The sequence below is a fragment of the Bombyx mandarina genome, chromosome 05, assembly GCF_030267445.1.
Source record: "Bombyx mandarina strain Sakado chromosome 05, ASM3026744v2".
Lineage (NCBI taxonomy): Eukaryota > Metazoa > Arthropoda > Insecta > Lepidoptera > Bombycidae > Bombyx > Bombyx mandarina.
Window position 1 is genome coordinate 8,793,903 of NC_143212.1, and position 27,258 is coordinate 8,821,160.

At 34.7% G+C, this 27,258-nt stretch overlaps 1 protein-coding gene across 6 annotated transcripts in view; it reads left to right on the plus strand.

Moving 5' to 3' along the window:
- The window catches only part of grh (grainy head), a 123,674-nt gene that overhangs the window by 33,264 nt on the left and 63,152 nt on the right, over positions 1 to 27,258 (plus strand). The window contains exon 1 of one of the 6 annotated variants that reach the window (XM_089727404.1): positions 13,100 to 15,035. The exons of the other annotated variants lie outside the window; for them this stretch is intronic. Coding sequence (XP_089583530.1) covers positions 14,980 to 15,035 — 56 coding nt within the window. The 5' untranslated portion in view covers positions 13,100 to 14,979. Of the gene's footprint in view, positions 1 to 13,099; positions 15,036 to 27,258 lie in introns of those variants that run through there. 6 annotated transcript variants of the gene reach the window in all.

The following is a 27,258-nucleotide window of genomic DNA, read 5'->3' on the forward strand; positions in this document are numbered from 1 at the left end:
CCAAAACACGTCATTACGGATCCTCCCGATCCATTAACGGTGCTTTTAGGTACCACAAGCACCGGTTACCGTCCTCGTCGAATCCATCGCTTGCGACGAAGGGCTCAACGAGCGAATTAACCCATAGACACTGAGTTTCTCGCCGGATCTTCTTGGTGTCGCGTTTACGACCCGGTGGTAGATTCTGCGAAGCACTGCTCTTGCTAGAGCCAGTGTTAGCAACACTCCGGTTTGAGCCCCGTGAGCTCACCTACACGTTAGGCTGAAGCTGAAATAGCCTTTCAATCGCTATCAGCGTAGGTAAAAATTTTTTGTCTATTAATTATATGGCACTCGCTCTTTTTTCACTCCATGGTTGAACTAGTTCCCCGTACAGTAAGGAAGACGGTTGAAAAAATGACTAATACATAAAAAGCTAAACGAAAGTATATGTAACGTTTTTTAAAACCTAGAATAAAGAGTTAAAAATAAGGCTGTATATAATTAACTTAAACAAATACGCGTTATGAATGATTCGTATTTAAATTATTGATTTAGTTTAAATTTTTGTTTTAATGCTACTAGATAAATGATTATACATATAACAACACTATAAATGTGTTGATTTGTTTTTTCCGTTTTGTACTTCGAACACGATAAGTTGTTTGAAAAAAATTAAATTTTCAATAGGCTACATCTCAAACTATACTGTGACAATCATGTTTTTATCTTAGGTTAATTTATTTTTGACTAATTTTGAAGAGGTCCTGCCCTAAAAGATAAGACGCCTGGTAAATTCGTATCGAGCGATGCGACTGTGCCAGTGTTCGAATCTCGCAGGCAGGTACTAAATTTTCTATTGTACGCGTACGCGCTTATCAAATGTTTACGAACGACTTCCACGATGAAGGAATAAGATCATATAATATAAACCAAACTCGCAAATATTATAATTTGCGAATTACTGCTGGCAGGGCGTGATCTCACACGAATAGGCATCACTACTCTGCCTACTTTTGCCGTGAATCAGTAATACGTTTCGGTTTGAAGGGTGGGGCAGCTGTTGTACTATAAAACTTAGTCTTAGAGCTCATGGCTCAAGGCGGGTGGTTACGTCGTAGATGTCTATGGGCTCCGGCAACCACTTAACGCCAGGTGGGTCATGAGCTCATCCATCCGCCTATGCTTTTTTTATTTTTTATTGCTTAGATGGGTGGACGAGCTCACAGCCCGCCTGGTGTTAAGTAGTTCCTGGAGCCCATAGACATCTACAACGTAAATACGCCACCCACCTTGAGGTATAAGTTCTAAGGTCTCAAGTATAGTTACAACGGCTGCCCCAACTTTCAAACCGAAACGCATTACTGCTTTACGGCAGAAATAGGCAGGGTGGTGATGCCGCCTATGTAATAAAAATATTCGTTTCATTGAATATTGCGATGTCTATTTTAGTTGTAGCCGCTATCTGGCGATTATGTCGCATACTTCTATCTTATTGTAGTAAGAAAATGCTGTTATTTAAGCCTGTTAAAAATAAAATGTCAATGTAGCTGTTTTATTGGAAAAATAAAATCGAAGATCAAAACAATTTATACAAATACAGAACAATGTAGGTACATGAATACAGTAGGTACAGTCTATTTCAAATTAATATTAAAGAAGCAATGTTTATGTTCTCATAAAGAATTTGTTCTTTTTTCAAATATTTTTTTGGCATTTATAGAGAATAAAACAAATCAGCGTGTAAAAAAAAATTAAATTTAGTGAATTTAAAATTATGTGCAGCTGCTTACACGTCGATTTATTTTACACAGATTATGTCACATAAACAGTTTGTTACAAAAGCGAAAAAACATTTTAAGCTTTATCTCAACATAAATTCGTTTTGACATTTCCTTATCTTGACCAGAGAAGTTTAGAGCTGAAATAAAATGCGATAAACGTAAAAGTAATGCGTTGATCCTTCGACGCGAATACCGGGCTTGGACCACGCGAGGACGTATGCATGTAAGTATAAACACGGGCTTCTCCGATCACCAGTAAAGTCACGTTTCCATTGTTCGTGGGCGGTAGATAAAAAGTTCTCAAAGTTAAAATAATTAGTTTCAGCACCGAAAGCGTATTCTCACGAAACAAGAAGCTTAATTAGTGTTCATAAATGTGCGATTTGGATTTGGTTGTTCATTTTTGGAGTTCATTTTTGAAATAAACATGTATAGAAAATCGGGCTCTCCAAAAGCGAGACTCACCAAGGCCTGACTGAAGCTAATATTATTTTTTCATTATTGTGAACAGTGATAATTAAAAATACTTTTACGTAAAAGTAGTTTTAAATATGTCTAAGGTTCGTGTGATTCGAAGAAAATACTGTAAATAGTGATATTACGAATAGAGAGAATAGAGAAGCCAAAATCAGAAGAGCATAAGTTAGTTACATTATTACATTTTAAACATTTTAGTTTTAAACATGTTTTGATTTAGGATTTAAAGTAAGGTACATGCTACCTTTAGTATTCACGTGTGTAAATATTGTTGAGAATTTGAATAAATGCATTAAGTGACCTTTTTCAAAGAGGCTACGACAGTTATCCATTTTTTCTGAAATTTATTGAATAGATAAAAGTGAATATTATTAGCTCTGACCAAGGCATTATTCGTATTCATCGATTGCGTGTTGTATATTAGATCGAATTAAACTAGCGAAGACGAAGAACGAATATGCGTATTTAACAAAATAAAAATATCATAATAGAATACAGAGAAGCGAAGCTGATTTTCAATAGCGTATTATAATTATTAATAGTATCTTCAATGGTTTATTATCAATATTATAATAGTGTATTATTGGATAGTATATGGTGCATTCTATCGTTTTAATCTATTGGATTATATTTGTTCTAATAAATGTTTGACACAATATTTTTCAGATTAAATTAACAATAAGGAAATTGTATGGCATTGTGGGAGGTGCCATTTGTAATGTCGAGTGAAGTGCATGCGCGCGCGCACGTCGTGTGTTTATCTACCAGATCGATGTAGTGATAGGCCATAACGAGCACGAAGGTAGTGTTCTTCTATAGGGTTTTGCTCAATCGTCGTTCCGCCCTTCGTGCTAATTCCCTCGGTGCATAAATCTCGAAAGATCGAGTGCCGTATACTGTCGCCATTCGTCACCGTTGTGCGACCGACTATTGAAAAACGAACGTGATTCGGATATTACAGGCCCAGAGCGAGTAACTTAGACGCCTCATTAAATAAATTTATTCCGTACGATTGTGATTCGATACGATTGCGGGCTGACCATTCAATACGTTTGATTCATAGTTTGTCCAGTTCGAAGGAGTTTTTAGAGTTGATTCAAAGCATCAACTGTTGCTTAGATTACGACAGCAGATCTTTTAGGCGTTGATTGGTTTTGTAAAACGAACCTTTGAGTTTTTTTATTTATTGTTTATTTAGACGGGTGGACGAGCTCACAGCCTACCTGATATTAAGTGGTTATTGGAGCCCATAGACATCTACAACGTAAATGCGCCACCCATCTCGAGATACAAGTTCTAAGGTCTCAAGTATAGTTACAACGGCTACCCCACCCTTCGAACCGAAACGCATTGCTGCTTCACGGCGGAAATAGGCGGGGTGGTGGTACCTACCCGTGCGGACTCTCAAGAGGTCCTACCACCAGTGATTACGCAAATTATAATTTTGCGGGTTTGATTTTTATTACACGATGTTATTCCTTCACCATGGAAGCCAATCGTGAACAATTTGTTGAGTACGTATTTCATTAGAAAAATTGGCATCCGCCAGCGGGATTCGAACACCGGTGCATCGCTACATACGAATGCACCGGACATCTTATCCTTTAGGCCACGACGACTAAAACATCAACAAATTTATAAAAATTATGTTCCGTTCGTTCCATTGGATATGTTATTTATGTTGTTAGACGAGAAGATGAAGTCAGTGTTTGTAGGTGGTTATTTGAGTCCATAGACACCGTAGACGTGAAGGCTGCTACTCGCGATGAGACATGAGGTCGAAGGCTCTACTGTGTTAAAATGTGCGGGTCAGTCGCAACAGCTACCTGCGGCTGTTCGCCTCGCGGATGGATTTGGACTGCCCAATAATACAACATTGGACACGTGTGTATGTTGAGCACTCTGGATCCAAACCAGCCTTTAGATTAAGGTAGTTTCGACCTTAATTTTGAGTTTTTGTTTTGTTATTATTATTTGTTTTTTTGGTATATTATTATTGCTTTTGTTCTATTCCGAGATTGTAGTTTTTGTTTTTATTTAATTCTGGTATACTATATGAAATGTTAATGAATGTAATTTGGATGCAAAATCTGAAGTAAATGAAATATTAATTATTATAATTAATATTAATTTTTACTGGTGGTAGGACCTCTTGTAAGTCCGCGCGGGTGGGTACCACCGCCCTGCCTATTTCTGCCGTGAAGCAGTAATGCGTTTCGGTTTGAAGGGTGGGGCAGCCGTTGTAACTATACTGAGACCTTAGAACTTATATCTCAAGGTGGGTGGCGCATTTTACGTTGTGGATGTCTATGGGCTCCAGTAACCACTTACCACCAACGTGTCCAAATTTCAAGACGTAAATTTTGAATCAGCAATTGAATTCCTTCGTGCCAAAGCCACCGTAAAACACCACACACACATCTGTTACTAACTTAGAACTCGTGTTATTTGAGAGCATAAACTTTATTTTATATTTTCTTAATATTTATTATCTCCGAAGGCCAAAGGTATTTACAATTAGTTGAATACTTAAAGAAACATAAATTGAGTTATTTAGAAATTGCAGCATCCGTGTAGTATTAAACACTGATGCAGAACGACCGACTGAGGTGTTAATAGCGTAGCTTGTACTTGAATAATTGAAATTAATTTGGATTTTTCTTGAGGATAAATAGTATCTAATCGATCTCAGAAATAGCTTGAGAAGTGCTTTCTCACAAAATCTTAAATTTGAACGCCATAAATATACTGCAAAATACGATTAATTATGTAACGTTGAAATTTGTAACGTTGAAATTTTTTCTTTAATCAGATAAATTGAAGTGTATTTAATTAATAACTAGTGGTCCCGCAGTAGTTGAAATTCGACTATAATTATAATAATTGAAATTATAAGTTGTTTATAAGTTTAATCTATAATCATAGATTTCGCCAAGACTACATTATAGACAAATAATATTAAAGACAAACAATATTAATGTATTCTCAATTTGACCACAGACTTTAAGCAATAACAAAAGTTTGACAATAAACGAAGAGTAGGTAGTGTGTGTAATTTTTTTTTATTGATTTAATGTATATTTTATGCATAATTTAAAAAAAAAAATAGCATTCCGCACTCCTTCTCTGTATTCTATAAAGTGTGGAAAATTTCATACTCCTCCGTCCGCACAATTTTCGTAAAAAGGGGTACAAAGTTTTTGCTTCGCGTATTAATATATAGATATATTATTGTGACTAAGCTATACTCTACTGCTGCTCCGAGAGGAAATGTAATAGCTAACAATAGCGTATTTAAAACAGAGACAGGCGGTACGATCGTAATTCACACCGCTGTTTTGCGGACAGTACGTAGTTTTGCGTGCGGCGGTCTTGATAAGCGGCTTGACCGTGCCGGGTCACTATAAATATTGCCGAGTTGAGTACCGTTCGAATCGACTATGGATCAGACACGGATTTCATTAGGGAGGTGTTGTTGCATTCTTAACGTTAATCACACAAATGGCTTTTAGTCGTTTATTTTGCATATGAATATTTTTGTTAGAAATTAATCTTGATTTATATATGTACATATAAGCGCATTACATTTGTATTTAACGAAAATAAGAAGGCAAAGTAAGGCAAAGTGTACGGTGGTAGGACATCTTGTGAGTCCGCACGGGTAGGTACCACCGCCCCGCCTATTTCTGCCGTGAAGCAGTAATGCGTTTCGGTTTGAAGGGTGAGGCAGCCGTTGTAACTATACTGAGACCTTAGAACTTCTATCTCAAGGTGTGGCGTATTTGACGTTGTAGATGTCTATGGGTTCCAGTAACCACTTAACACCAGATGGGCTGTGAGCTCGTCCACACATCTAGGCAATAAAAAAAATCTATAAATTATATGTAGATTGAATTTTCAAAGATGTTTCAGTTGCTGTTTAGTACAATAAAAATTCAATATCAAGTAATAGACTTCGATCGTACTAGACCCGATTGACATTTGACGGCTACTTTAATTTTAAATATTATACGCTTTTGGTTTTGTTATTAGTTAGAAAAAAACAAATACAAAAGTCGGTAAATTATTATTAATGTAGTAATCTAATAAATAAATCAACTGAAAGCTATTCGATAGAAGTAAAGATTTACCGTTTAATCGTCTGTCCATGTAAATTCTTTAATCTAACAATCCGAATATTTACTATTATAGCGATGAGAATGACTTTAAATATTATATCCACATATCAAAATTAGTTTGAACTATTTATAACTTTTATCGCGACAAAAACTACTTTATGCAAAACTAATTTATACTCAAGCAAAATCATATGGGTACATTAAATATGTTGATGATAAATAAAATAATGTAGCCAAAAATAAATGAACTCTAAAAAAATCAATGAGCTACACAATTGTTTCACTTATTTACATTTAACTATTATATAAATGTTTGAACTAGTAATACTAAAATGGTATAGATCGTTTCTTTTTAATTATTTAAATACATCTTCCTTATTATACAAATTGCTTCTCCTATGGTTTTATCGCTCTCTCACGATCAATGTTGTCTAACGGCCATCACATTTTTTTTAATTAGCTTCCAAAATAAAGCCCTCATAAATTTTATAGCAACATAGAGGTGTAATGTGGACTCCGAAGAGGTCCGCTGCCCGTCGGTACCTACCTACTCACCGCCGGTATTCGGGTATCGCTTTTATGATCGCCAGGGACGTAATCTAGGATAGAACATATTACGGACTTATGAGTAGTCGTTACTCATGCTTTATCATTTGATCAGAACATGAAGGAATGTTTCCTAAATTCTGCTTTTGCTTTTCTCGTATATTAAAATTTAAAATTATTTCTTTGATGTTATTTCTTGTAATGATGACTGATTACGCCCCTGTGCGAAGAGTTTATACAATCTATCGTTTATGATTGATTAATCAAGAAGTCCATAGTTGATGGCTTCCGCACCTATTCTACTGATTGCAAAGTATTAACTTCGGAAAAAAATCCATCTAGCGTTATAATTTACTAGTTTGCAGGGATTATCATAAAATTGCAATTGAATGTCATTGACATGTCAATTACACAAACGGAGAATGTTGTGCTTGATTTTAGCTAGTTATTTTATTAAATGTTAGGTATTTTATCGAGGTGTTATTTCAAACATAATTTTGAATTTAATGATGTTAGGGCATTATGTGACCTAACAGGGATAGTAGTATTTCTATCTAGCCTATTTCTGCGAGAAACAGTTTTTTTTTGTTTGACGGGTTAGACGGCAGTTGACTGCATAAAAATGGCGATTTCGATTTAATATTATAGGGATATCTGTAACCAGAGGAAACTAGGCGCGACTGGAGCTCGACAGGGGCATTAAAAAAATTTTGTGTCCTGTTTCACTCGCGTTTGGGTTTTTTACATGACATTGACGTTTTTTTACGTTCACGAACTAGTGCCACTGTTTATGTATTATGTGAAAAGAAGACACGAGCGTATGGTCCACTTGATGCTGTAGTACATAGTTACCGTTGCTCATGGAAATCAATAATTCAAGGGGACAGCTTTGATCTGCATATGAAACTCCTTCACATCTTGGTGGTGGGATTTCGAAAAACCTCTCGAATCTAGGGCATATACTCAAATAATATTTTCTCGGAATTTCAAATCTTTATGTCCGGCTTTAGAATTTGACTGTACGAAAATTTTTATTTCCTGTTCCGAAGCATACAGACGAGTTTAGAAAATAGCAATTACAAAACTGTTTTTGGCCACAGAATACCTGCAATCAAATCAACATGGAGTTTTAATTGAAAAGTGATTATTAGTATTTTACGTAACATCGTTAAAGTTAATTTTGTCACTTATTTAGAATTCAACTTTCCTTTTATTTATCGTCGTCTGTATCAGAATCAGGCTCATTTAGATTGTTCATAGCGGTGGCACGATTCGAGCTTCATAATACAACTGTCATGTGTGTGGGTAACTCGTAAATAATTGAGTTCAAACATCGTTTCCAAGATAAAGATCACGTCTGTAGAACCTAGGCGCAAGCGGCTTGAGAGGTTTGTCCGTGCGGACGGTGGCAGCTTTCGAATAGCTGGTGGTGTTTGGCAGTCGGCCGCGGAACTTGCCAACGGATAACCACACTTTCGGAGCTCAAGAACCGTTTTTCTCGATAGATAACCTTACCCATTATTTTACTTGACACGCTTCCATCACATTAAAAACTTATCGGTGCAATTGCTCGCATTTTTTTCTTTATCATAACTTGACATTATTTCGTAAATGGCAACATTTCGTGCCTCCAGTAAAAACAAAATGTTTTGTGTAACAATATAATGTTTCACTTTCTAAGAAGACTTAGATTATTGCTGATATGAAATGATTGTTAGGTATCCGGCGATGAAGCCTCGACAGTTTTCTTTGACCCTGACGCTGTATCTTTCGTCGACAAAAATTACACGGTAGAGAATATGCCGGTAGTAAAGTATATCACTCTGGGATCTGACAGTATAATATTGCAATAGCCATTACGGGCACACCGTATCATCTTCAAAGTGCCTCGTAAACGCGTTACACGGCTACTAGAAATGTAATTTAGCGGTACCGAGAAAGAGACGATGGCTATCTTTAGGTGAATGAAGCGACATTACTGCACTGTAACACTTTTTTCTGGTTAAGGTGTTCTGGTAACTTATCTCTCGATCATATTGTCCGTAACCGTACAATGAAAACATAATTTTTCAGATCTACCCGCCTTGTTCTGGCTCCATAAAACTTTCGCAATACATAACGCATGCAGCGCATACGCAATCTCGCCGAACACATGCCCACTGGGTCGGTATGTAAAAGCGGTATTAAACATAATGTTATGCAAATTCCTGACTTAAGAATAAAATAATATTCAGTAACAAGTTGCCATATCATAAGTTCAGAACATTGTATGTTTCTATATTTATTATTGTAATTATCTGTAAGTCGGATTGCTTAACTTATTAACAGATTAATGTTTCCTATATTCATTTATTTTGTCGTGCAAACATATTTTATAAGGGCTCCAGGTATTTTTTTTAAATAGAATATTTATTTCTAGAAATAGTTAATTGTGTATCTTTATACGTTTGCGCATATTATGCTTGAGAATTTCAGCATGTTTGTGCATTAAAATCAGCGACACTAAGCAATTTGTCCATTAATTGTTTTATGAATAACATTCTTCTATTTCAATTGACAAATGAAACAAAAAGTAGATTTAATTGGTCCGGGCGAGAGTGACATTCGAGGTTGTCAGATTTAAGTCGTGTTCAAGGTGATAGGCTCTCTCGCGTCGCACTAAAATGGCGATCGGGCTGGCATTTAAATGCCATGCATTTTTAAATTCATTCGACGTACGCAATTAACAATTCGACTTCGATTACTTTGTCATAATCGAGCGCGTGTTTATCGACGTAGTCCGTTAGGAAACTTATTAAGAATTCATAGCACCATTAGTGTGGAAATTACCTTTACGATTTCTGAGAATATCAAAAACATTAGCAACAAAGTTTATGGGAAACGTTATTAGGCCCCGCATTCTTTATGTAAAAACACCACTCGAGCATCATCCTTCGAGTGTTCCAATATGAATAGAATCACAAGAGGCCAATCGCTTTTTATCTCGTTCGTATGTAAAACTAGTAGCTTTAATATTGAAGTGTCGTATCGTTTAAGGTGTAATTCAAAATCAAAATAATCACGAACTTACGATCAAAATACGTAATCGGTTGTTCTATTCTAATTTATGGAGAAAAAAAGTTTTTATTAAGGAAGGCGTGTTTTCAACCTGGGTCGTTGGTTCCAGTTTGAACAGAGTGGTATCAGCTACCAAATAGCTATTCAAATTATAATTTATAATAGCTCGTCTCAAGACGGTCCGTGTGGTACACAATTTGAATGCCACCCGAATTCCTTGAACAATGTAAAAAATATAGACAATATAATACAAAAATCTAATAAATAATTAAAAAAGAAGCTTATAATTACGGTTCGTGATTAGTTTCGTACAAACGACCGCACCGAAATGATGTTATCAATCAATCGTTCATCGTTTACGAAAACATTTTAGTTCGCTTTTAAACGGATGCGTAATATTGGCGTGGTGAAACGGTACAATTTATCAACGCTGTCATACTATATGATTTACAGCGATGCCGACTTGGCAGTCGTAGTGTAAAAGTAGAACCTTAGGTAGTTAAACTACTAGTTGCTTAGATAATAACTCAGCGTTAGATTTACAATCGTTAATTATAACAATATTTTCACAAAATTAATTTCGAATTTCTTTTTAAAATTTATTTTAGTTTCTTGTATTTGAATAACAATGTTATATTTGTAAAATATTGATATTGTAAGGCGACACAGTTTCCTATAAATACAAACGCCTACTCGCACAGTGCTTGTCTTTTGTTACCAATACTAAATAAGTTACAAGGCATAACTTACAAATAAAGCGAGTAGAAGTGCTGCTTAATATTGTCTTATTTCAGAATTTAATATTTTACGAACCAGATAAGCATTACAATAACTAAATACTAATTTCATTTTGGTTTCATTACCCAATGAGCAAATTTATGTTTCATATCTTTGGTTTGCGGCAAGATTATCTTATTGACGATTTTGTATTATAATGTAAGGTAATGCTTTTGAATTACCTATAGAATACAGATTAATATTGTTCAGGGACTTATAGCGCCATTGCTCACTATAATATCATTACACAAAATTTGATAAAACAATTCCCATTATTCATACATTTTTGTCAAATGTTTACTTTGTATTTACTTCCTTCGCAGCCTATTTATGTTTGTTGAGAAATATTTGGAATTTTATTGGTAATCTTTTGCGCGATTATTATTGCGGTTGGTAATAACAGGGCACACGTCACGACTCACTCTGAATGGCATAAAAATTGACATTTCACCTCGCTCTCAATGTTTTCGAGGAAACCGTAATACTTGTACAGTTATCCCAACACTTCGCACCGACACTGAAGAACAATAGTGCAGCGGTGACCGTCTGACCCTTGCGATGTTATTATGAGAGAAACGCGGACAAAGGGGATATTTTTTGATAAATCGTTGAAAAGAAACAAAGGGCGCATAAATTTATCGAAGGTGAGTTATCATGATCGCTTCGACTTTCTCTGCGCGCTGGTATCCCTACCGGGTACAAGTTAGAGACTCGCAGCATACGTGTGCCCCGCCCCTGGGCTCCGTTGTTGCTTTCGGCCTCAGAAAATAATACACATCGTGCTTTATTAAATTCTAAAATGGTATAATAGTATTTTTGTTGAACGTGGTTATTCGTATCTATTTAATACCGACTTTCATAGTTGCTTTTATATTTTGGAATTGGAGAGCCTTTGTTTTCTAAGACTTCTTATTTGAACGTGTTATCGTACCTTATTTTAGAACCTTCATTTTATATGGTGAGCCGCAGTATAATCAATTGTGAAGTTCATAATTCGAATAAGATCTTCGAATCTAATTTCAGGCACTTTAATGCCAACTGTTACCTAATTGGGCTCTCAATGCTCTCAAACATTTAGTATAGATATAGTATTTATAAATAATGATCGATAAGTATGAAATTAGTTTTAAATATCGAAGATGGTATCAGTTCTTTGAATGTTGGCATCTTAAATTATAGACAAGCCTTTAGTTGAGCGTCGAGAAAAGTTACAGATATACGCCGGCCTGGCTGTTGAATGTATTTGTGTTTATGTAATTAAAACTACTTTGAAGGTTTAATATCGCGTTTTTATTGTCATTGTAATATATCCGAAGTTTCGAATATATTACAGTACTCTTGGTCATGTACATACATTTGGCTAAGATGTTAATGGTCGACATTGAAATCTAGTTGTTAAAGTTGTTTTCAATTATACTTGCGACTCGCAAAAACCAAAATAATCCTTTTTTTATTTCAATTTGTAACGGTTTTCCGTTTATTAATATTATTTTATATTTGATGATACCTGCTTTGTCTGTTTTACAAAGAATAGCGATTTTTAAAAGGGGTGTCGCGCATCCAAGTGCAATTTTTAAGCCTGTCTTTCAAAAGCCGAAGGGGTTAGTTTTTATAAATAGACAGGACGATATCTAAACAATTTCTTCGATGACCACCGATGACCAGTACTCACGGATGACCAGTGTGGGAAGGTACGGAGGTCTCTTTGTTAAGTTAGACCCCTCTTTTGTGTCATTTAGATTATTATTTATATAGGTACATACGTTTTGAGCAGGGGCCAGTTGAAAGAATAAGAACAATTTTGAATTGTTTTTTTTTTTTTGCACGGCTAAAACGGTCGGAATATAAAGTTAAAAATTCGTACGATCTTCCCATGTATGCATTTTTCCACCTATAATTACGTGCACTCGGCATGGTCTCCTCGAGATATTTTCGTGCTCACGACGTGAAGGGCTTACACAAGAAACGCGCGTCGGTTTCGGAGAACAGTAATGTGATAAATCGGACCCGCCAATTATTATTGCAATCAGTTCGCGAAAGTACCTACTCACTATACTTATGGCGATTACTGACCAAAATCAGAGGCTGCATTCAGTTCGCCAATTGTATAATTCGTTGCATCGCAAAATATATACTTACATAATAAATCAACGGTTTTTGCAAAAACGAAGGCGAAACATGTACAAACAAACTGCCCACTGCTTTGTGGAATTATTAGAAATCTATTTAGGTACATTGTTTAACCGTGGTAAGCCGCGACCGAAATATGAACCACACCATATTAAGTTATCACTGAAGTAGCATCGATATGATAATTTTAACAAGTTTAAAAAGATATGAAATTATACAAAAAATCCGTCATTAAATTATTTAATAACAGTCAATACTCATACAAAATACATACAGAGCCCGCGACGCGTGAATTTAGTTCGTTGTTGTTGATTATCTAAAATAAATAAACGTTAAATTTATGAAAAAACGTTTATCAACGTACAAAATTAAGGATTGAATAAACATTAAAATACACTAAATGTCTCCGAGAAATTAATGACACAGATACGCTGTCCGCAATGCAAACAAACATTCAAGACATTAAGTCCCCAACTCTAATCTGTGTACAAAAACTACTAAGAATTCAATTGGACGGGCCATTAGCGATTTGCTCGACTAGCTGGTATTATTGGGCTACTTAAAAACGAACATGACACATTATCTTAGGCAATCCATCTCGATAGAGTACGCTTCTTTGATACTGTTGCCAGCGACTTGTGAGTGGGCGCGCCGACCGCTACACTCGTAAATATAAGGCATAATTTTGTAATTATGTAAAACGGTAAAAAAAACCAAGTCTCAATCGTTCGGTATCTGTAACGCAATATAAATTAATGGTCGTTATAATAAAATTCGAAGACAGCAAATGCTTAAAGCTGTTTCGGTTTTAATCTATTGCGTTCTACTTGTTATTCAATTAAACTGTGCTGTTGTTGTAAACGTATTGAATTTTGAAGTTCTAATTAATCGGAATGTAATTTTAATGTATGTTGTCGTTGTTAAGATATATTGTTTAAAGGGTGTATTTATCGTATACAATGAGTTGCCTAGTACCCTAGCTGTGTCGTAATAATAATAGTTCTGTTTCTTATTGGTTTATTTGTAGATTCGGCAGACAAAAATAGACATTTTGTTTTCCGCTTCCAGAGTTCAGGCATAATTATACTCTTGAAGAGCGTTGTTTCTTTGAACATATTTTAATATATATTTTGGTACTTTCATTTTTGTCATTGTTTCGATTGATCACCCAACAATAGCCTCGATATAAATTGGTTGAACTATTTATATTTGTTAAAGGTTGCTTACACTAAATACATCGGTTTATTAAGACAAAATAAAGGTACTATAAAGAAGAATCTATTTAATTAGACGAGCAGAGTTAAACGGAATGGGCGATGACTTCCGCAACAGCGTGTCTATGGCTTCAGTCAAATTTTGACTTCTAATTACCAAGCCACTGCGGACGCTTTATGTTTCCTTAGGCCATTACTTTAATTAATTTTAACATCGTCTAACTTTTTCTCACGCTATATAATCGTCATTAAAATTTGACTATCGTACTCCTATTACTGTGATTTATAATATTTTTTAAATTTACCAATTTCATACGCATTTCAAAGTTCTATCAACAGGAGGTAGCTTTGTAATTCAATTATTTAGGCTTGTTAGATAATGGTTACTATTATTTCGCTGTAACCAACACAAAAACTGACAGCTTTGTGTGTATGCTGTGATTTTAAGGTTGTATTGCGTTGTTTAGTTATAAATAAATAAAAATATCTATTTACGAACTTCCAACATGAATGCGACCTGTAGATTGAGTGAGGAAAGATAGACAAAAGCACCCCGTATTACGAAAGCTACCCCTTTGCGAGCGGAACCGTGAGGAAGAGTTGCGATGTCACCCTTCTCCGTGCGGGTCGAGTGAGCGCCGTGCGGCCGCGTGGGGCGTCGGGCCGGTGCCGCAGCAGTAGCGAGCTACGCCGCACCCGGACCGCACTGACGTCCACAGCGCACTGAGCTTTTCGACCAGTGACCGCCGCTACCCGCGACAACCTGTTTCACGTCGAACCCCTGGACTCTCGCCTAGGGTGGATCGGACAACGTATTGTGCACAAGTGACCCCTATCAGACAAGCCTGCCGACTGACCGGTACCTGACGGCGTCATGCAAAACGCCCTCGGACATTAATGCGGGGTTGCCCAGCTGCCCCCCCCCCTCAACCAGTTTTCAAGTTGCTCCACAGGTATTTTCGATTATTATTGACGTGACCTGTTCTTCTTGATCCAAACAATCTGTTAAATAATTTTGTTGGAATCACGTCATATTTGTTTATTTATAAATTAAGTGAAGATGATATGCTGTGTTAGAATTTATCGAAGTAATAATTGATCTTTTTTGTATTATGATGATGTAACGGTTTTCTGAATTACTTCGATAATATTTATTATTTTTGAAGTATTTTAGACGCACATTAAACCTCTAAATGAAAAGAATACCTAGATTATTTTGTTATTTTATGTATTGATGATATGTTTTTTTGCAACTTTTCCACGTTTTATATCTTAAAAAAATATTAAAATTCATGGAATTCAGTACCAACATTGCTAATAATTTCGATTGAAATTTAAACTTCGACTTTACAAGTAACGAAAATAATTATATTCACCTAACGTTTTGATCATAATTAAAGTTTTTTTTGCACATTTTCTAAGAAAGAGTAAACTGTCGCGTATTATTAATTAATATAAATGAGCCTAATTAATGAATTTTTGCGCAAAAACTAGTGGTAGGGCTTATTAATGATAATTCCTTTGGAAACCTGGATCTATTGTGGCTAAAGAAGGAGGGACTTTTTATTACGAGACATTGAACATGATGACATTAAACCTGCGGTCTCGCAAGTAAGCAATGGTTTTACCTACCTAGGAGCTAGACATGCTACATTCCGCAAGCAATGTTCGTAGAAAAGTGCATAAATATACAGAATTCAACAAGTGACCTTGCGTTAGCACACGATCATCCGATACATTGCACTTTTCTACATAGAAATAGAACGTAATATTTTCTAGGCCTCCCACATGTTCTACTTTAGGACAAAAAATATAATAAATCCAGTGTAATGTAAGATTTATGTAATGATAAGATTTAGATTGCGAGATGATTAAAATTTATTGGTGATTTGGTGCAAAATAGGTTAAGTTATGTATATTGTATTGTACACATAATGTATACCAATACATATAACTATATATTTATTTCCACTAAGTTGAAGTGATTTGGTGGACGTTTGTGTAATAATAAAGCAAAAAGTATAATTCGTTTCGATATTTTATTATCAATAATTAAGACCTTCAATGAAAAATAAAAGTTAACGAAAAGTAAAATCAGACGAAAAGACTCAAACGCCTATTTGAGTTTGTAAGAAACAATAATTACAATTTATGCAAACATCATGACGCACGTACAAATAAAAGGTAAAACAAAACAAAAAATACACGTTAAACTGAGGCATATTAACATATTCAGATTGTGAGTTGTAGTAAATAATTAGGTGGTAATATCAGAGTTACTTCCGCGTCGGCTGGCCGCGCGCTGGTCAACAGATTTATAGCGAGTTTGACCGTGAGACCTGAAGCGTGGCCGTTTTTTGCCTAATGCGTTATTTATTAAAATTTGATTATAAAAGAACCCAACTTAATTTTATAAGCTTGAGCTGTGTCAAAACTTAGAATATAATACATAAATACTGTCATGCGCTGGTCACTTATGAATTATTCATGCTTATAATGTTAGTGTTTTATTTGTTTATTCATAACACGGGAACTCAATTTAATTAATTACAGTCTTAGATGTCAATAAAATAATGAAGGTTGCTCATTAATGTTACACTTTGAAATCTGCTAAAGATTGCTCATTGTAATGACTGAAAAATTCTTCTGGATCCAATTACACAATTTAATGCGTCGGTTTGTTCTAGATAAAACTTCAATAGATTTCATTTAAAAGAAGAAAATCTTATACAATTATTGTCGTAAAATAATACCGACCAAAAGAGCCGCTAAAGTCAGATGCATGAGGTACTCGTGTAGCACGACATACATTAGAATACTATTTTCGAATGTCCAATATTGATTTTGGCGGCGGTCGCTCGGTAAACAATTAATATTTATTTCTCTAAAAACATCGGCTCGCGACCGGTCACCTTTTGTTTGGTTAATAATTGTTTTTCTGTTTACTTCTCCAGTGTTGCCGCATAGAAGAAACGACAAATAGCATTAGCGACATTTTCTCACGGATCGCGGATCTCCCGCGGCCCGGCAACAGTTCCGTAATACTTTTCTTGCGAAAATTTTTCTGGTCGAGTACAGCGCTATGACCGCATGCTAACGCGAGCCCCTCGTGTGTCACATGTCAGATCAAATACAGCTGATAAAATTTAAACTAATGTACTCTCATAGCTTTTCACAATCGTTGGTCGGGGCAATAAATAAGGCTTCGACGAAGAACGGGAGCAATTAATATGGGTGCGGCCGGCTTGTGTGAAAGTAGTAGACGTAGGCCACATATGCGGACCGTGCTCTCACTATGTGTATAAATACTTAATATCATGAGTAGAATAATAAAATGTGTATGTAAGAGTTGGTAAATGTATGTAGGCGGGTGTCATTTGAAACTTAATGCGACAAACAAGCGATGGGAACTATCGACAATTTCCTTTTATAAATTGCTATTCCAGATTTTGTTTGTAATTAAGTTAGAATTATGAATCGATTTAATCGCATTATGCATTTAAAATCTCAGTTTTTAACCACTATATTTGTGCCAATCAAACAATTTTCGATTCAGTTACTTTTTAAAATTAATTAGAGAATGTGAACGAAACATTCTCGAGAAAAAGGTATTTAAAACTTTATAAATATACAAAACGTTAATCTTCTTAAATTGCATCTAATAACGTATAAATCATAAAGTGGTAACATAATCACAGCCTTCAGTGAAGTAAAACATAAACGCTTCATAGGTGTACAATTATTTTGATATCCAATTATGTAAAAGCGATATTCGACTGACCTAGATTTGTGAACGTTTTGCGATAGATCCTCCTACTCGCAGTGTACGGACGACATGTAGATTTTGGCATATCAAAGATATGAATAACAATCGATGTTGAATGTCATAGCCGTTGCTAATTAAAATGCGCAATGAAGTCGTTGAAAACTGAACACGTCATTGAAATATTTGAACATTATGTTCGAAATTTACACATTTTGGAGTTTATCTATACGAGTTATCTATATATTAATACGTGAAGCAAAAACTTTGTATCCCTTTTTACGAAAATTGCGCGGACGGAGGAGTATGAAATTCTCCACACTTATAGAGAATATACAGAAGAAGTGCACAATGCTAACATTTTTTTAAAATAATGCATAAAAGATACATTAAATCAATAAAGAAAACATTACACACACTACATACCATGTATTTGACGCACACACGCATGCATACTATTTATTGTCAAACTTTTGTTCTTGGCGTCTGTGGTCAAATTGAGAATAGATTAAATATTGTTTGTATTTGTTAATATTTTTTATAGTGTACTCTTGGCGAAATTTGTGATTATAGAAGTATAAAATATAATCATAATAGTGTACAAACTTACAATTCCAATTAATTATTATCGAATTTCGACTACTGCGGGACCTCTAGTTAATTAAATTGTTTAATTGTGGGCGTAAATGTGAAAATGCATTGTTTTTAGTTTTGTACGTTCTAAAGAATCCCACACATGATAGGCAAGTTTTTCTTGGTAAGATGCATGAGTGCAGCGAGGAATGCAGGCCACAAGTTAAACGTTATTCTCGAGTACAATCAACAGCACTCACTGTAAAATAGTTTTTATGTAGCAGCTTTAAAGCGCTTAATAGCAATAACAAATTGGCAATTTGCAGTCTAGTGATAATTGGTTGTAATATGTAGTTAATATGAAGCGTAGTTTAAAATACCGGCGTTGCTCTAGTTTTTGTCGTATTAAATTTAATAGTCGTTGTATAAAGCATGAATCCCATAACGGTAACAATCGACTTTCAAAACAATGACTCGGAACGAACGAAAACATTTTCCTGATGAATTATCGAACGTATGCTCGAAGAACTAACAAATAAAACAGTTTTATACGTCAATTATTTTTTTATTTGTATTCGGCGGTCACTCCTAACAATCAAGCCGTGAAATCTTCATTGTGTTAATATCAGACACACACATTTAAAATAAACGATGGTAGTGTCATAAGAATATAAAAAGCGCTGCGCGAGACACGGATATGTTGTACTGGATGCAGCGGCGACGTACTCGTAGCTACGGGCTACGCGCCGTAGATCATAATCGTATGAATGTTTATCAATGTGAACGCTTTCTATGTGAGTCTGCACTCGGCTAACTTTGGCGACTTTGAAGCTATTTTTTTTATGGTTGTCAAGTAATACGCCACATTCTCGGTTAAATTATTAATTAAATTATTTCTTGGACATTTTTAAATATAATGATGACATGTAAATTGTTCAATACAATGACAGATATAATTTTTTACTAAAATCAAATATGTTTTAAGCGATGCGTTATTAGATCGAAATTTTCTAGAGAAAAATCTTTAACCATTACTAAAATACCTAAAGGTTTTACTTCTATTAATGATCTTAATTTCATAAATGTCAAATGTAGAACACAGGTGTTAACAAGTATTTTTAAATGAGAAACGTGTTCACAAATGTACACATAAAAACAATTAGTAAGTATAATTTGCATAATACGCTTAGAGATCTTTAAAAACCGTCGATAAAATACCAGAATTATCGTCACGTTTTGTATTTCTACACGAGCCGAGCGCGCTGTTCTATATTATATATACCACTAATTATATGAAATTTATATGCTTATACCTTTTTGTCAATCAATTTAAGAAAAGATTACGGTGTGTTTTGTTTCTCGCATTGCGAAAGAAAAACAATGCGAATACTCGTAAGGTGGGTGTCATCCCAAACAAACAAAGAACACGGTGTAGCTAACCAACCATATTGTACATTAATAAAAACTTTATTGACTATTAAGAAATGCACTGTAAACTATTCCTAGATTATATAGGGTTTGTAAAATATGATACTACAAACACCTAGGTCACTAAGTTGGTTATTTAGGCACTTAATTTCAACACGCGCTTATCTTGTTGAAACATCGATGAGAATCAAATCTAAGTAAGCTTAGCTTTAGTCAAGGTGGCCATGAAAGACGCACAGATAACCAGACAAAAATCTATTCACGATTTTATTGTACGATTCATTCGATATTAAGATAAGCATATGTATGTGGTTACTGGTGGTAGGACCTCTTGTGAGTCCGCGCGGGTAGGTACCACCGCCCTGCCTATTTCTGCCGTGAAGCAGTAATGCGTTTCGGTTTGAAGGGTGGAGCAGCCGTTGTAACTATACTGAGATCTTAGAACTTATATCTCAAGGTGGGTGGCGCATTTACGTTGTAGATGTCCATGGGCTCCAGTAACCACTTAAAACCAGGTGGGCTGTGAGCTCGTCCACCCATCTAAGCAATAAAAATAAAATATGTAGAAGATATATTTTTGTTTGGTTACAGCAAATATATTACGAAGAGGAAATCATTTGTATCAATTTATAGTGAAATAATAAACATATAGTGTATCTATACAACCGAGATGTTGATCACGAACCGAACGTCTTGTATAACGGAACGGAATGTTAAATTTATTACGTTCTTTTACTAAACGACTTTCAATTCCGAAACAGCTCGCTTGCTTGAAGCGGCATGTCTTTACAATATCTCATGTCACTGTGAATGCCATTTCACTGATAAAACGATATCTGTGACTAAGTTAGCTTTATGTAACGACCGTGTGCTCAACAGGATGAAAAATATTCTGTAATTTTAAAACACTTTAAATTAATTCACTTAAAGCCGACATTAAATCTGATGGCTTTTTTATTTTATTGCCTTTGTAGGCAGACGAGCGTACGGCCCACCTGATGGTAAGTGGTTACCGTCGCCCATGGACTTGGACATGGACAGAGCCAAGCCGCTGCCTACCGTTAATGTGTTCTAAAACGTTTATTATTTCGAGTGATTGCATCTATTGCGGAGTGATAACGTAAATTGTCAGCTTACACCGCAGAAGTGGCATTTATTGGTAACCTTAGTACAATATGCTGTAAAAATAAATCGTCACCGAATTAAAATTAAAAGAATTTCAAATTAATTTGCTGTTATTCAAAATTGATAGGGTTCTTAATTTCAATATGCCGTTCCCTAGGTAGTTTGCTGAATTTACAAAACGGCCTGGCGCCGTAATGAACACAACTAATAATAATCAAATTATTAGCAATCACCGTGTACGAACAATGCTATTACGCGTCTATCAAAATACTGCGCTTGACTAATCTTGACACTTGCGTTTTTGACGTTCATTCGTTTTGACGCAACGGACGTCGGATACGTAGATAAAAAAAAAAGACGATGTTCTTTTAATACTCTTTTTTTTAAATTACTTCTCCGGGCGTGTCTCTACTCTGTGGCAATTACTAATTCGAATTAATGAAATCGGATAGGTGTGTTTAAGTAAAAAACACAAAATTCACAATGTAAGTACCAAACGATCTTGTAATTAAAAACAAGTATTTTCCTTATCATAAATCATATTTTACGGTGTTCGTGTCGTGAATGAAACTCTAACATATTACTTGTAGCATTTACACTAATGTAAAAAAAATGTGTTGATCTCAATAGTTTAATGGTTTTATATGAATTAAGTGATTGCTAATAGGTTAAAGTGCCTACGTGATTTGAACATTATTTGTTCAATGGTGAAAATTAAGCTCGCAAAAAAAATTTGCAATAAGTATGCAAACATTGTGTAATTAATAATAAACTATACATTTCAGCATGTATCAAGATTTGTTGAGTATTGATGTTGTGTTTAATTTTTGGTAATCGAAAGGTGCGCAGAAGGGGTCGCGCAGTGTACCTGCCGAGAGCGTGTGAAGTCCGGCGCAGGCAGGGGGTAGATGTCACAAAGGAATATTCAAATCCGCTCCTGGACCGAGCTAGCATGAATGTACATTACCCTATGACCATATTATTTTTAACGTTCGAAGATAATGGCGCATCGGGGCGATTCAAATTTTTTTTTGTCGCTTTCAAGCAACCCTTTATCGGGTCCCGCAACGCTTTAGGGCTATTGTGCAACCGGTGTATTTTTGTCATTAGTTAAATATAATTAAGCATTACTTACTTGCCATGCGTGATAGGAAATAAGTTTAAAAGGAAATTGTTAATCTAAAATTTTAATTACGTTTTTACCATTTTCGTGTAGTATAATTTTACAATCAAGAAGATCGTAAAATGATTAGCGTGCAATCAAAAAACTGTCATAAAAATACCTAGTCTCTATCCAATTAAAACCATTTTATCTAATCAAAACAAAATCGTCAAGGCTTGTTTGTGAATTTATTCACTAGGTAAGTTATGTATTAGTTTCATTTCAAAATAAATCAAGCCACTATCTTGTTTCGCGATGTATCCATAAATATGGTTTTTTAAACATTTCATTTTGTACATTATTTTCTATCTAATAGTAAATACCATTAAGAATAGATGTTTTTGAGAAATTTACAACGAAATTAGCTGCAAAACTGTGTAGTAATTAATATTTGTACGTAATATAGTCATAAGAGCGGGTACGTGATCAGAACATCTCGCTATCTCTCTTCCACGTTGGTTCCTTGTTTCACGATGTATCCATAAATATGGTTTTTTAAACGTTTCATTTTGTACATTATTTTCTATCTAATAGTAAATACCATTAAGAATAAATGTTTTTGAGAAATTTACAACGAAATCAGCTGCAAAACTGTGTAGTAATTAATATTTGTACGTAATATAGTCATGAGAGCGGGTACGTGATCAGAACATCTCGCTATCTCTCTTCCACGTCGGTTCTTAATTAACGGTGACGTATAAGGATATCTTTTGACTACCTTCACCACCAGTTTAGTAACTTGGTCCTGGTTCAGGTGGTCGTCGGAGTTCTAAGACATCATAAAGTGAAAGAAGATCCATCCACTTTAGTCGAAGTTCCAATTGTATTGTAATTCATTCCTACATATTCAAACACATATTATTATCTGCTTCATAGCAATAGGTCAGATGGCGGTAATCAATCTGCGCGGACTAATATTATAATTATGTAGTTTATGATTTTTAATTACAAGATGTTCTAGGTTTAACATTCGTGAAAACTTATTGAGTGTGTATCTTTATTATAAAATACTAGCTGTCCCGGCAGACTTCGTAGTGCCTCAATCGATAAATAAAATACCTAAACTTTTGTATAATATAAACTTAAAACAAACAAAGTAATCCTTCCGAAGGAGGATACATCAAAGGAAAAACAAAATTGCTATTTTTATTTAATTCCAAGCATTTTCATATTTATCTACCTTTTAAACCTTCTCTGGACTTTCACAAATAATTCAAGACCGAAATTAGCCAAATCGGTCCAGCCGTTCTCGAGTTTTAGCGAGACTAACGAACAGCAATTCATTTTTATATATATACATAGATTATATAAAATATTATTAGCGATCCTTAGGATTTAAGTCACTGAAAACTAGCATTCGCCGACATCAGCTTTTACTTTGACATCTTACTTAACAGCACAAACATTTGATTGAAAAAAAAAACAAAATTACTACTAATAATATGTTGTACCACATTACATCGATACGTACAATCAAGTTTTATTTTTAAATAGCTTTAGTTCGTATTCGCAATAGGAACAGGAATGTGGTGTAGAACAATAACGTGACTGCGCGCCGGTACTTTGAAAAACCCTTGTTTATGACAGTTTACCCTATAATTTAGCAGTCACCTTGCACCGCAGAAGCCGGCAAGCTCCGGTGCTATTGTCGACTGTAGCCCGCTGAGATCGGGAGCCTGTAATTTTGTGGTAACTTGCAGGTGTTTATTACATTACCGCGCCGTAATATGGAAAATTAAGTCGACAGGATGCGTCGCTTAAGCTACTCAAGCTATGTATTGAGCTATTATATCAATTAAATAATTCCGTTTGTTTTTCATTAAAAAAATTTATTAAAAAAATATACATAGCGAATTGAGAAACGATCAAATAAAATGCAATTAAAAGGCATTGTAAGCATTACTTTAACATCTAATATTAGTATTTCTATTTCTTATATAAAATGTATATTTTTATTTTATACAATTGAACGGATGTTACGGTAACCTACATTGAAATTAAACCTGAATACTTTGGAATAAAGCCTACCCTATAATTTATGAATATGAATGTTATGAAGACAGATTCGCACAAGAAACTGGCTGGATAGGCACTACCGATGGCAATCTATACAGGAACCAGGAGAAGAAGGAGAAAGCGTTAGGTAGGAATATACGAATACCAATAAAGACAGTTTGTAGAAAAAATAGTTCTAGGTATCCAGGGTATGTGTGTCTATTGAATAGTAACTAATTAAGTTATGCTCTAAAATCCTCTGGTCATGAAAAGCAAGCAATGTCTATAACAAACTATAAATAACTAAAAACATACTAGACTGTACCACCTTGATATCTTGTCAAAGACAAATTGTCTTGAATAGTTTCACACGGTGAGCGGCTCGTTGACCATTGTCTACCCCTTCATTAAATAGAAAATCGCGAACTCCGTTATTGTAATCATGAACCCCTTTGTAGCCTCTGTCCATAAGCGTTACAACGGTCTATGAGTATATCTCACAGTTTTGACAATCAACTGATGGGGAGAACTTATTGTTTCGCAGCATCCGAGGGTCCCGCCGAGAATTTATGCTCGCCTGTCATAACAGAATGAATTTATGCATTGTGAATCAATACAGCGATTTCATCTATAGGCCACCTTTGTTTCTGGGTGTCGGGCTTACGTAATGTATTAGGATACGACGGTAAACAGATACACGTAAGTGGATACTTTAACTGAGACAATGGGTACTCATTTATATCGTGCCAATATTTGATAAAAACATTCCGGTCAATATTAAAGTTGTCACTGCGACTCTGTTTAAATACGAATCTGGTTACGATTAATCAGTCTAGTGCTAGTTGTGTAACACGAATTACGATTGAATACTAATTTTATTCGGTGATTGATTTAAATATAAAATGGTTCAGAAAAAGATCAATGGTACAGAGTTCTAAGCATATTTGAATACGATGATATCATTTGCTATTTTAACTTATTATGTTTGTATTCGACCTACAAATCTCGCTGTTTCACAAGATCCATATAAACTGTCATTCGCATTATTTAATTTTATTAAAATATAAATTTTATTCTAGCAACATATAAATTGATAGGTACAGTATTATAAGGAAGCGCGAAAGTAGTCCTTAGCGCTACATGCCCTTAAATCCTTATTTTAATTTCAATATTTTAATATCATAATGCGAGCGATTAACTGCATAGCTTTTTGTGGTCACTGTAAAAACACGCAGTTTTGCAGCGGCGTCGATTATAGTCCTTAAAATAACATCGTACGTTTAAGTTAATGACAGAAACGCGGGCAAAATGAGCTTATAATTTCTTTTACAAAGAGTTTTCGTGAAAAATTATCATTTGCTTTACGCGAACGTCCACCCACACGATAAAAGGACTAATATAATATAATTCAATATGTTGCAGGCAAAGCTATTTTTAAGCTACTTCAAATATTATCTAAATTGGTTTAAGGTTATTTGGAAAATAAGCGAATATTGCAATTACAGTGTAGTACTCTACAAATTGGATGTTATGGTGCAGACAATTTCCCGATACGTGTTTAAATGATGATGCGTGGGGTTTTCGTAGTATAACGTTTCGCTGTGACTCGTGAAATATGTGAAATACACTGATTAGTTAAGCGATTCATGCGCCACCTATGGTAATTTGATATTCTGTTCTAGAAACTTTCACATAATACTCAATAACAACAAAGTTATAACTGAATGAGGTAGACAATGTACGAAAACAAAATGAACACACAATATTTCAGACAAACTAATTAACATCCAGTAGATAATATTTGTTAGATTGTGTGCTCACTAATTTTCTACTATTATTGAATGATTAGTTTAAATGCTCCCATTTTATTCTTTTTTGTGACTTTGTTGACAAATATAAAATGTATAATGCCGAATCTCGGAGTGTAGACGCAATATATTTGTTTTTAAGAATAGTATCTACATTACATAATCTATTTAAGAATGATAAATTGAAAAATTATCGCATTCAATGTTGAAAGGAGGAGGAACAAACCGATTGGTTCTTAAACGTTAATGTAAAAAATTCATACACTAATCGAATTATTTGATCCTTAAGTTTCTACAAAAACATTATTGATTACTAAACATAATTTAAAAAGTATCATTTTCTATTAATAAGTTTATTAATATGCAGATTTCTAACATGGCTGCAGCAATTATCGTATCGCAGATGAGGACACTGTGGTAACGCCGAGCAAGGTACGGACGACCGATAAATTCCCTCTACTAGTCAGTGGTTACGGGCCAATAATTGAACTAGCGTATTTGCATAATTGTATCCGCTAAGTGTCTATATCTACATAAAATTGCGTATTTTTCATGACTACTTTATATTTAAACCAGTATGAAAATCGCACCAATCAAAAGGAATCGGCGGATCGAACTTCTTAATTAATATGTATTTCGAATAATTTATTTTGTAAGTTCTCGAATTAATACATTTTGTTTTGTTTTAAGATGTTTCAACGTATTGTGCAATATTTCCATAAAATAAAACTTAATTCAATATGGACTTTAACATATGGACTTTAAAATAGCAATTTACTTGATTTGTTGTTTACGAGGTTTCTAGTAAGACGCTTTATTGTTCGTGTTTGTTTGAGCCACCAATTGGAAATAAAACAATGTGTATTCAAATTAGAATAATTTAAGTAAGAATATTTGACACTTCTGTTATTTATAGGCACGTTGATAACAACGTTATTGGTGCAAAGATAAAGAGGGCCTTGTATGAATATTTATAATGGAAGAGATTGAGATGTAAATAAATGTATACGTCCATTAACGAATGTCTGGCCCTTTTCCAGTACCTTCGTAAAACGTAAATATACTGTATTATATTATTTGTATTTTGATCATGACAAGGAAAATAGCAAATAATGAACAAACACATGCAGGTATGTTTTCATATATCATTAGTAGATAGTATGCATTAATGTATTATTAATAACTTGACTATAATATATCAACTGTCAAGAAATGCACGTAAGGTTCACGACTTCAAATAAAGTGCTGTTCATAATTGCTCAGGACCTATTACTTATAGATTATGTACGCGCTCAATGACATCATAAACACGATATGCGATT